Source organism: Hippoglossus stenolepis, chromosome 5 (assembly GCF_022539355.2).
Source record: "Hippoglossus stenolepis isolate QCI-W04-F060 chromosome 5, HSTE1.2, whole genome shotgun sequence".
NCBI classification, from domain to species: Eukaryota; Metazoa; Chordata; class Actinopteri; order Pleuronectiformes; family Pleuronectidae; genus Hippoglossus; species Hippoglossus stenolepis.
Window position 1 is genome coordinate 13288679 of NC_061487.1, and position 12930 is coordinate 13301608.

Genomic DNA, 12930 nt, shown 5'->3' on the forward strand with positions numbered 1-12930 from the left:
AAGAGGAGAAACCTCTGAACCATCCTCTAATTTAATTATCTTAATAATTTCTATAATTGATAAGGGAAAATGTTCTGCACAGATGTTTGATGAAAGACGGCTGAATTAGTATTCACAGTGGTGAATAAAATGATTGACTGGGTGAGCCTCAGTTGTCCTTGGACTTGGAACAACGTATGTGAGAACAGTCAAAACAAAAAGCTTGAAGTGCAATAGAAACATTTCAGGGGGGGAGCAGACGACGGGTTATTAGAAGTCATAACAAGATTGTTTTTATTTTCTTAAGAATTGAGAATGTCTCTACAGGTATTCCAATGTGGGTGCGACTCTGTGCACAAGCTATGAAACTCCATAATCAAATTAACCTAAATCTTTAAGGTCTCTCATACACATTCAAAAGATGCATGCATCACAAACCCTGACAATAATTTAAATGCTATTAAGTGCATGTCAAAGTTGAATGAAAACACACCTTCAGTGCACAAAGCAGCAGATGGTACCTGGACCACACGTTATTTGGAAGAATACCTTTTTATAAATAAATGTTTGTCTATTATAGTGAATTAAATGTTTTTTTTAATGAGCCAAACCCATTAACTGCACTGTTACGGTGACTTAACTTGCAGCTCTGCAGGGTTTTTGCAGGGATGCCATTGTAATTAGGGCCCGAGCACCGAACAGTAGGAGACAGTGGGAAATTGTAAGGATTATTTTTTTTTTTCAGGCAAATGAATTGGCTTTTTGAGGGCTTTAATTATACATGCTTCTGTGCTATGTCTCCACACAATGGATCTGAAAGACTGTACAGCGTTTAATGTCCTGCGGTCTCCGAGCCCGAGTGTGTCATCTTCAGCTAGCGCTAGTAGCCCCTCGCTAGCACCTCCAGTGGAGCTAGGAAGAGCGACCCGCGACACACCGTTCTCGCTGGCATTCAAGGGAAAGCTGACTAACATTCCACTGTGTTGTTATTTATTATTATTATATTATATTTGTCTCTTCCCAGTGGGGAGAGAACAGGTGCATTCAGTTTTAAACATATAATTAAATAGCATTAATAACATTATATAATATTTAGTTATTATTCATAACATTATTATTTCAAATGTAAATCAAATATAGTCATCAAAATATCTAAGTGAGAACTCCCTACATCGGCTGCCCGGGCTTGCGCACTACAAAAGAAAAGGAGCATAGGAAGAGTCGGGGCTGGAGGTGAAGCAGGAGGAGACGACTCCAACTATGGGACTGAGCTGCAGAAAGGTGGAGGCCGAGATGAGCTGGAGCAGAGAGAAGAGGTGGAGAAGGAGAAAAAGGTGAATCAGTGCTCAAAGAAGAGAGGGATGATTAGACGTTTCCCTTCACCCATTCTTACCTCACCCACTCCTTCCCTCCTTGGCCCCGCCAGCCTCACCCTTTTCCGACTCCTCAAAACAAACCCCTCCCCCGTTCCCCCTTTGTACAATATTATAAATATTTTAATGATGTGAATGTTGTAAATATGTTAAATTTTGTGAATAAATATAACTAGTACAATAACATCTACCTCTGTCTTTCTGAATATAGATACAGGATTCATGGCCCTGATCAATTAACACAGTGTTGGAGTGAAACAAATCAGTGTGATTCATTTAGTTTGCCACTATTCATAGCAACACGGCACAGCAACAGAAGATAATAATTAATAACCTTGTCATCAGTTAGTTTTCATATTTAATTTAACTGTTTGCTGATGATAAATGTAAAAATCACGAAATTAGGCAAATATCTGTTCTGTAAATCGTGAAGATTTCACAGCATCTTTTGGGTAACAATGTCTATTTTAAGTTGTTCTCTTGTTTACAAATGATACAAAGATTTGTTGGAACCATTTTGAAACAAATGAATAAGTGGAGCTGTAATCATTATGATGGAATGACCAGAGGTAATAGAATCAAACTGCTGAGCTTTTTTGAGAGGACTTCAATCTGCCAAACAGCTGGAAACCGCTGCAGGTGTCAAGAGGGAAATCCTTGGCAGTGGTCTCAGGAAAATCTGTGCATCCAGGATTTCAGATCATTTCATGATCTTTTAACAGGTGGAATCAGAGGACGAGCCAGAAAAACGATTTTTCTTCGTCCTGGTCCCGAGCAACACAAACTCGCTGTTGGCAAGTAGGAATGTTAAAGGCTCATGCTGTCAGGTTTAGTTAAAGCAGGAGGACCCACGATGCAGAGACAAAAAAGTTGAAACAAAAAGTCTCCTTTTAATGAGGCAGAGTTCTTTACATAACAAAATCCAATTACATTTACACTATGTATTCAATCAATGTGTCAGTTTTTGTCAAAAGAGTCTTTGTCAGCCACGTCCCAGCGATCAATAAGAAATATTGAAATAAATACTTTTATATGCTCATTAAACCTTTTTAGACAAATCTGGTGAAGACTGAACAAGAAGGAAAAAAATATGTTCTCAAATAGATTAAATACAAGATCCATAGTTCAGGAGTCAAAACAGAATGTTCTTAAAATGGTCACATGTTGTTGCAATCTGGACTGACAGCAAAAATGTACATTTCACCATTAATCCTTATGTTGGCGAGAACGTGACTATTCAAGTTTGACCAAACCTGCTTATGGAAAAAACCTGAGCCCAGCAGACTGCTTCATTTTTTTTTCTTTTTCTTCTCTCTCGCTATTTAACAAACCACAAATCTTCTTGCCAACGAATCCTTGTGTAACATATTGCACATATATAGAAGTGTATTTTACATTTTCCTGCAGAAAACATACCAAATATAGACACGTCACTTTATAAACTCATTTCATGTGCAGCTGCAGGTAAGATTTACCACCAGAAGTAGATCTATCACAGACAAACTGTAAGTGCCTGGTCCTGCTCTCAAAGGAGAAATTGCTTTTGTTAAGGAATCCAGTGAAGAAGAGGAAGTAATTATTCCACTGTCTGAAGCCTCAATAGACCATCATGCAATACTGCCACAAGACATGTCATTTTGTGCTATCTTTAAGTACAGCACTATAGTATTATAATCATCATTACAGAGATTGTTCCGCTCTTTTCCTCCGCACATACACAACAGCTGGATGATGACACTTTCACAAACCCACACACTCATCGTTGTTTAAAAGCAATGAGGTCACAAACCTCCTGGAAAGTTGGAGCATCTGGATCCACAGTAAACGGAAGGTTACAGATATCTTAAAGTGAAAATGAGATTGTTTTTTTACACCCTGCCCCCTGAGAGTGGTGGATAGCTGGAGCACTGTAGATGTCAAATGACGTCTGACCTCAGCTATGACACCTCCTCTACTGACACCAGCACCCCCAACCCAGTAGATGTACATGAACTGTTTGTTGTCAATCAGCCCATAAAACGGAGATGCCGCCGCTGTCATTCTCAGACACTGAGATAATAAAAGCAATAAAGAAGGTGATGAGAGAAGATTTCAGAGCAGATTATGTCCACTTAGTTTCGACTTAATCAGATTGACTCTGGCTCAGTCACTTCCCGGTGCTGCAGGAGGTTTGATGGCAGGTTTTTGCGTTGACTCTGTGTACGGCCGTCACTTCTTTCATCGGTCCAGCTCCACAAAGTAATTTGAGGCTGCTGCTGTCAACTCATCTGTCACGGCTGTTACTCATGAGTAATATCTGAATCTCACCCCTCTGTCACCTCGATAGCATTTTACCAGCAGGCCTGCTGTGCTGCGATCTTCACCAGCTGCTCCGCAAATGAACTTTACCGGAAAACAGTTTTTAAACTTTACCACTTCCTATTGCTGGAAATGGCAAAATGTCATTATTTTAACATCTAACAGTTTATAATATGAATAATAGGTTTCAGATTTTTAATTTGTAGTATAGTATGATAGTGCTCATTTTTATTTAATGATTGAATCTACATTCTCCTGCGCTGTGTAATGTAAACAAGGTTTCCTGTGTGTTGTCAGTTCAGATGCTTAAAACTGATCTCGGGTTTTGGAGTAAAAACTTAAATCCAGTGTCTTGAAAGCAATATTCTGACAGAGTGATGCATCCCTCACATACAAAGCTGTACACAAAGTACAGCTGAGGAGTGGGGGGGGATGTCTTTAGGTTCGTGGAGAAAAACTAAAATAACCTAATAATTTGGAACCAGTAGGTCAGGAGATGATCAAATTATTCACGATGAAGTAATTAAATGTCAACCTCATGGTGGCGAAAGGGGGACAAGATAAAGATAAACAAAGTCAGTCGGATTCGACCTCTGGGGACAATGAATGTCCGAACAACATTTAAATGGTAAATGCACTGTATTTATAAAGCTTTTATCATCTACTTACAGCATTCCTCCATTCACGCACACATTCATACTATACTGTACGCATCACTTTTTCTTTCACACACCGTTCATACACTGCTGGCACAGCCGTCAGGGGAAATTTGGGGTTCTGTATCTTGCTCAAGAAAACTCTGGAATGCCGTCAGGAGGAGCCAGGGATCGAACCACTGACCCTCTACTTAATGGACGACCCAGCCACTTAAGTGAAAATGTCATGACAGTCAATCAAATAGTTGTTGATGGACTGACTTTTAACAGACTTTTATAGCATATCCAAATCAGTGGAACATGTTTTCATGAAACCATAGTTTATATTTATTTCACACACAGCGGATTCCATTGAATACACATCATGGGACAGTGGAGAGCTTACTCCACCACACTGGAAACCATTCCCTGCACCCAGCTATCAGCCTGTGCTCTGATGATTTGTGGACGCCAGTGATGTAACTTTGTCCCCCGCTGCTCGTCCTTGGTTCCCTGTTCCCTTTACACCCCAGTACAGCTGGATTTATGGCCGCAGTCTCAGTGGGTCCAATGATCACCCTCCTAACCTGTACTGTAAATCTGTGCTGTATGACTTACATCAGTCACCTGGGGGGTGATTGTAGAGAGCAAGAACTAATGACCACAGTCAGAGGGACAGGGGTTAAAATCCCTGATATGTGAGGCCAGGGTTGGAAAACTGCTCGGAACAAAGTGTGAATAAGGCTGCTTGTGTTTTATTGGTGGACAGACCCATGGGTTTAACTGTGGTGCTGGGCACAACACATCCTGCTGGTGCAGCTGAGCCAGAGAATAAGTCATTCGGAGAGATGCTGTAAACCTGTTCTGCTGTGATCCGTGTTACGTTTCTATGGGTTATTAGCAGTTCCACTAAATAACCTTTTCCAGCTTGAATTCCTCACAAAGCGGTCAAATGAAGCTGCCTAATATATTGCCTACTTTGCTTTGGAACCATTTTGCTGACCACACAAATTTTCAGGCTATGTGGACATTAGCCAATCATCCCTGTCACGTCTGCAGCCAGCACAGAATACTGCAACTAGACTAATAACTGGTACCAGGAAGAGTTTCCCACCTGTATTTCCATCGACTTCTGGTTAAATTCAGGATTGAGTTTAAAGTTCTTTATTCTTTTTTAAGCACTGAATGGCCTGATCCTATATCTGAGCTTCTCTGCTCCCTCTCCTCACCCCGGATCTCTCAGGTCCTCAGATTTTTACTTTGATGTACTTGTCCCAGGGCTTTCATCAGATCAACTTCATATGGAGATGCGTGTCATCACAACAAGATGGAGATGAAAACTACCTCAAAGATCGATTTTTCGTCACACGGTGTGACCGTGGCGTGGCGTCAAAGTTTGATTACACTTGGAAGTATTCCTCCTCATCTACTGACCGCAGCCATGTCAAACCTATGTCAAAAGGGTCTCAAGACATTGATAATGTAGGCATAAGATTACTGTGACTTTTCGTCAAACGCCATATTAATGGCGTGGCTTTAAAGTTCATCGACTCGCTGTGACACACGAAATTGCTGTAACTTCCGTGTTCATGGGTCTATCTCCCTCAAACTACATTTGTGTAGCAACAGCCCCCCCGCAGACATTCATATGGTTTTAAGGAATGGGCGTGGCAAAATAACTGACCAGCACCCCTAAAGGGCAGCCCCGGCACCACGAGTTGCGGACATGTACAAAAAACCATTAGGGACATGTGTCTTCTCATAACAAACAAATAAGTCTCTTGGATAGATATGCTAGACCAAACAGGAAGCCCGCCATTTTGACTTTAGTGGCCATTTTGGCCATTTTTCACATTTTTACTTTGACGAACTTGTCGTAGGGCTTTCATCAGATCAACTTCATATTGAGATGATGATTTAAACAAGATGGAGATAAAAACTAACTCAAAGATCGATTTTTCGTCACACGGTGTGACCGTGGCGTGGCATCAAAGTTTGATTACACGCCATCAAAACATGAGGTTCTGTATCTCTGACATATTTGTTCCAATCGAGTTCCAAACTAGACATGTAAGACAAGAGTCCCGGCCTGGTGACATCTACACAGAAATCTTGACTTAAAATCACAGCGCCACCTGCTGGCTACAGGAAGTGACATGTTTTTACTTTGATGAACTGCTCCTGGCTGCTTTACAATATACAGCTCAAAAGAGCTCAGTCAAGTCATTGGATCATGGTCAGAATCGTGACATTTCCTCAAACCGTGTAAACATTGAACTTTGTACTTTAGTTACTTTTAGTTACTTTATTTAGTTACTTTGTACTTTTAGTTACTTTGTACTTATAGTTACTTTTAGTTACTTTCTTTTCTTTAGTTACTTTACTTTTATTTTAGTTACTTTTAGTTACTTTTTAGTTACTTTAGTTACTTTTGAGTTACTTTTAGTTACTTTGTACTTTTAGTTACTTTTGTACTTTAGTTACTTTTGTACTTTTAGTTACTTTTTAGTTACTTTCGTACTTTTAGTTACTTTTTAGTTACTTTCGTACTTTTAGTTACTTTCGTACTTTTAGCTACTTTCGTACTTTTAGTTACGTTACGTTACGTTACGTTACGTTACGTGCGTTGCGTTACGTGACGTGACGTGACTTTACGTAACTTTACGTTACGTCACGTCACGTACACATCCTGTGTTTTGACTTCGTTGTGTTCAGAAGAAGTCGAGGTCCTCCGGATCGTCGAGGTCTCTGTACTCGATGATTGAGCAATGTTACCTGAACACATCCATATATTAATATTAGTTCAGGGTCATAGCGCCACCTACTGATCAGTGTGATAATTAAGTTGTTGTAACATTGTCCAATTGACACAAAATTGCTCACGCTACATCAGAGCCCCTACTTGAACAGATATATTAGTCTGTATGTAATAATAGTGATGGCGCCACCTACTGGGAACAGGAAGTAAGCTTTGTTTTACAACTATCATTCGATTTACATAAAATGTTCACAGTGTGATGTGCAATTGATAGCGGGACCGTAATCGGCAGGCAAGGATCGACATCGCGTGACGGAGGCAGGAAGTGCCGCAGTGCGCAAAACGCATGCAATGCAGAGATGTGCGCTTGGTCATTGATCGCTCTCTCCACTAACCGCAACAGGCTTCAAAATGCCTGTGCTCGGGCCCGTTAGTGCTACAACGTAGCCCTAGTTTCATTTTCTTTTAATTTTAATTTTAATTTTCATTTCATTTCATTTCATTTCATTTTGTATTGTATTGCACTTATGCCAACTGTGATCGTTTTAAATGTGCTTTATGGTTAATCTTGACTTAAGAAGGATTTTGAGGGCAGGGCCTTTACTTGATTAATAATTTAGATTTTGTTGTACTTGACACTCACTTCAAAGATTTCAGTATTTCTTTCATTTGTTGTGTGGTGGTTGTGTTTAGCTCTTGGGTTTTTCTCAAAAAATCCCTTAAAAGTTTCCCAGTGCCAACCCTATCATTGATATAGAGCGGCAGTACCATGAGACAGATGTGCATAATTCCTGCATGGCTGTTTTCTCTAAGAACCAACTGTGTTGAGAATGTGAAACCACAGCTTATTAAGCCCCTAAGTAATGTCTGTCGGTCAATGAGGTGAAAGGAAATATCTTGGTGTGGCCGTCCAAGCGTAAAACTGAACACAGGAAATAATCAAAGTATTAAGCATCTGTCACCAACCAGATCTTGGCATGTTTCCTGTGGACTGTTTAGATTTCACAGCAAAAGAAATGAAGGCTAGCGTTGACTGACATGACGCGAATGGAAAAGCAGTTAGAAGAGGAGCCCGAGCGGCAGGGGCAGCAAACAGTCCTAACGCTGAGGGAAAATGCTGCAAAAATCAAATGGTCATGGAAACATAATCTTTTTAACAATATGTTACACGAGGACTTTTTGGCAAGAAGATTTGTGGTTTGTAATAATAGCGAGGGAGAGAGGGAGAAAAATAAAAGAAAAAAAAGAAAGAAAACAATTTTTGCACTCGGCTGCAGCTCTGGTTTGTTCCATAAGCAGATTTAGTCAAACTTGAATAGTCACGAGGATGATATCAGCTCGGCTCAGTGTCTGCCTGTTTGTCTGTCCGCCATTTTACAGGGTGGAAAAAAACATGAATAATGACGCCAGATGTGATTTGAAAGATACAATCCATGATTTATTACAGAAAAAGAGTGATATCCAAATAATTTTATGTCATATTATTTATACATTTCAGTATGTTTTTACATGTAAACAGGAACGAAGTAAACAATGTCACTAATACACTTCATGTCACCACTGATACCATCGTATTGTACAGTTGAATCTTGAAAATGTCACTGTGCTTCCACATCAGGTACATCATCCTATTAGGAGGCGCGGCATCGAGCAGAACGCTTGATCCTCTCTCGACCGCTATTTTTTTCAGAGATGTGCAAGGTCATGCCGTTATTACTTATTACACAATACCCATGTTGTGCTATTGCCAACAGCAGAAGGCCTGAGAAACACCTCGCCACTGCTGTGCAGCATTTGAATCGGGGAGAACGTGAGCTGATGCTCTCAGAGAAAGAGAAGAAAACGGGAGAGAGATCCATCCAGAGATGATTAGCAGGCGGGCAAATGAAACAAGGTCATGGAATTATTCATGACATCACCCCATATCGTAATAGGTTAAACACTGCAGCTGTTAGAGGGTAAACAAACTTCTAATTTGCTGTTGAGTGTGCAAACAAAACAAGTCTGAGTTGCATTTTATCAACCTCCCCTTGAAACTCAGTCCAGGACAGATTAAACAAACCAGTCTGGAGTCGATAATTATTTATAAAACACTCTAACAGTATAAAACTCGGCCACATCAAGAAACGTACACATGTCTCGCCCTGACCTCCAGAAAGGATCAACACCGGGGGAAAGGGAGGTGATATGTTTTAAGATGCTGTAAGTTGCTCAAAGCAGGTGTCATTTCATGCATAACACTACAGTACAAATGTACCAGGACATTTACATCTGCGTCTATTCAAAAAGAAATGTAGCGCTCGAGGAGAACAACATGCATAGATTTTCAATGTTCACATAGCAGGGAAGATATTCTGAAAACCTGCACTAGTTTCCTAAACATTATTGGAATAAGATTTTTAAACAAATATCTCTCTCTCTTGTGAATGCAACGATGATGATTGACATAAAAACACAATTATATTTAATCCAATAGCCTGCATCATAAATCTCTAACTGCCATTGTTTAACGATCTGCTCTTAGGATCTCACTGGGATTGTGCAAGAAGAAAATCAAACATGCCTTTATTGGTGAATGTGCAGTGTAGTCATGCAATGTAACGCGGTGCAAAAATATATATCTAAAAAAAGCAGGACAGCTTGGATTGCATCGTAGAAAAGATGACAACACATTGATCATCAGCAAACATTCAGAGGACACCTGAGAAATGTGGACGTTTGTCGGTCTGAGGGTGAAAACATGTGAACTCATATAGCACAGTTTTAAATGTATAAAAAACATTACATACATCAGAAAATGTAGAAAGAACAGCAAAGGAAATCAATACAAATAATGTACAATTCTTGCTAAATGAGGAATACGTTTCTCAGTGTTGTGCAATGCATTCAGGGGAGGGATTTTCTTCACCTTCACACGTTACTTTCACTTTTTACTGTGCATAATGTGGTTAACTCTCGGTCTTTACCATCCTCACATGACCACTGGGACCTTTACTGGGTGAGTTGGAGTTTTCATCACCTACTAAGAATATTAATACCTCACTGTACATCCTCCATAACCTTCGATACCAACATGAATGAAACAGGACATTATACGATTCACCCTCATAGACAGATGTGTCGCTCATGCTGCCTGATATCCTGAGTTCTCATTGGATAAAAACACGCTGCTCTAATCCCCAACATCAGGACTCTGCTTTTATCAAAAACCTAATTTCTCATTTTCACACTGATAAAGGTCAGAAATCCTCTGTAACCACATCTGCTCAGTGAAACACTGGCAGTTAAGACTCTTGCTGTACTTTCGGAGTGAGGAACAGTGGATGGATGTTCTTTGCAAACTGAACATTCAAGCCACAGGTATGCCCAAGTGATCCAAGTTTCAACCACGCTTCAGCGTTTCCAACAGCAAATGAAAAACAGGCTGCGGGCGCAGAACGGAAGAGCAGATTTGTAGCTCCTGCATGCGAGTGTGTACATTGCTTCACGCTGGGAGTCGCGTTACAATGTACACGGCCCGTGTGTTTCAGAGCCATTAGCAGAGACCCGAGCAGGTACTGCGGTGTGAATCGCGTCCAAAACAAATCCTGGCAGGAGGGTTCAGAGAGTTTACAGCAGATTGGATGACGAAACGAAGAGAGAGAATATTTCCTTGCACTTGAAGAAAAAACAGCACGTGCAGCACAAACAGGCACACGTGATGTTGGTGACACAATTGTGGTGCACACAACTGTAGGCACAATCAAATTGCACAAAGTTCACAGATTCTCGACTCAAGACGGTCAAGCTCAGCAGTTGCACAGACAGAGATCAACAGACAGCACACACCGAGTACAGACACGTGTGAACCAGGCATCAAGAACAGGGGCTTTATCCGTCAGAAAGGTACGAAACAAAATTATCATGCACTTTATACGATTCCATAGAGAATTCTTTGTCGGATGTACTGAATGGATGTTCACACCCTCAACGATGAGTGCTGCTGTTGTTATGTTATTTTTTTTTGTTGCAGTCTATGAAATGGTAGCAAATTTGAATCAGCATGCTTCAAGGGCAATTTACAGTCACTTTGCAAGAACAGTCCATTTTATTTGGTAGCCACAAAATACCAGAATCACATTTGCAACATTAAAGTGCCACAGCAGCTCTGTCACATAACGCCACTCGTGGTAGAAATACACGGCCATGCTGCGGGCTGCGTCGGACTGCAGAGCCAAAGCGAAGTGCTAGCTGCCACACAGAGGAGAGTGCGGGATGGATGCCAAGAGCGAACAGTGGTGATCTGCAGCCCTTGATCTGCATAGTAGACGTTGCAATTGCAGAGGTTTTCCCTCAAGTAAAGCCATGACACAGCAAAGACCCGAGGGCAACCTGCTGGACGCAGCCAGGGGAGGGATCAGGGGCGTGGCAGAAACCGAGAAAAAGAGCCAACGCCGGACGAGCAACAGATGGTGAGAGAGGGTTCCGGGTCGGAGCTTGAGCTGAAGCCAAGCAGGCCTGCGGGGGGTGGGGTGGAGCGAGGGATCTGGTCACTGAAGAAGGTGTCTTTGGTGTAAAAGAATCAGCCGAGTGAAGCTGGACTCTCTCAAAGCTAAAATACATAAACAAGCAGGCAGGAAGGGGTTGTGCCTGTGAGTTGTGAGGCGTGTAGTGGAGACGTGGGGGTAAAGCTAAGGCCACTCGTGGTGATACCCCCGTCCGTTCTTCTTCCGCTCCTTCTGCAGGTGCTCCAGCTCCGCTTCGTACATCATCTCCTGCATCAGGTACTTCTCCCTCCTCATGCGATCACACAGACCCTTCGGCATGTCCGGAATGAGGTACGCTATGAAGGACTTGATCCCAAACACCAGGTGCTGAGGGAAGCATCAATCATTTACGGGTTACCTTCCTCAGAACACACTTTACTTTAGTTGCCATGTATTTGATGCATAATTTAATGAGCATGCCAAGGTAAACACTGTGTAAATAATTTCCAATGCCCTATAACGTAATATGAAAGTTTTTCTTCTGCAGAAATAAATGTAAAGGGCAAAATTGTCAGGGGAGCCATGGTGCTAACTTTTCAAGACAAGAAGAAACATGATGATGTTATTATCTGAGCCACAATGTAATTAAGGTTTCATTCTGTGGGTTTTGAGTAAAATTCCTCAGACTACTGTAGCAGCAAGAATCACCTAAATTGGGATTTTGGGGCTTTAGTTCAACACCGAAAGCAACATAAATTAATAATAATAAAAACAATATGCCTCTACGAAACATTCTGCAGTTACACAGACTCGAGGAGACATTAGGGGATTTACTTGCCTTGCTGGGAAATATACAAAAAAAGGAAAGAAAAGAAGAGCGCAGACAAACCTCAAAGACGATGATGAAGGCCAGCCTGGCAGCCAAGACGTGCCAGAACTGCAGGGTGAATTCGTATGGAACCGAGCTCCAGGGCGGCGCTCTGTAGTCCCGGTACCTGCAGTACCTGGACTGGCTGCTGTTGTCGAACTCGCCCATGTCGAACACAGACAAGCTGCTGTTCATGTAGCCTCGCAGACACCTGAGAGCGAAAGAGGGAAGCCATCAGAACACAACAGAAGCCGCTCGGCCAGATGGATTTGCTGCTTACGCATTGGTTCTAAATGCTCACTCATCCTCGTGGTGATGCCCCTTGTCCACACACGGGCCGTATTTGAAGGCGTACACAAAGCGGGGGATGTAGTCTGAGGTGATGGCGATGACAAAGGCGTTGGTGATGACTGCCAGCACGCCGATTCCTTCGAGGATCCCATGCCAGATACCTGACAGCCAAGACAGAGGGGAATAAACATTTTATCATATTGATTCCAGCATAAGGAAAGACATTACCTATGGTGATCTATATGTTACTAAGCCATTTAAT

The 12930-nt window shown here is 41.6% G+C and overlaps 1 protein-coding gene across 6 annotated transcripts in view; it reads right to left on the reverse strand.

The window, feature by feature from the left end:
• Positions 1-8456: 8456 nt before the first annotated feature.
• The window catches only part of ano3 (anoctamin 3), a 35860-nt gene continuing 31386 nt past the window's right edge, over positions 8457-12930 (reverse strand). For all 6 annotated transcript variants that reach the window (XM_035156592.2, XM_047339879.1, XM_035156593.2 and 3 more), the window contains 3 exons: positions 12679-12829; positions 12399-12588; positions 8457-11896 (listed from right to left, as the gene is read on the reverse strand). In XM_035156592.2, the coding sequence (XP_035012483.2) occupies positions 11714-11896; positions 12399-12588; positions 12679-12829 (524 nt within the window). In that variant the 3' untranslated portion in view covers positions 8457-11713. The remainder of the gene's footprint in view (positions 11897-12398; positions 12589-12678; positions 12830-12930) is intronic.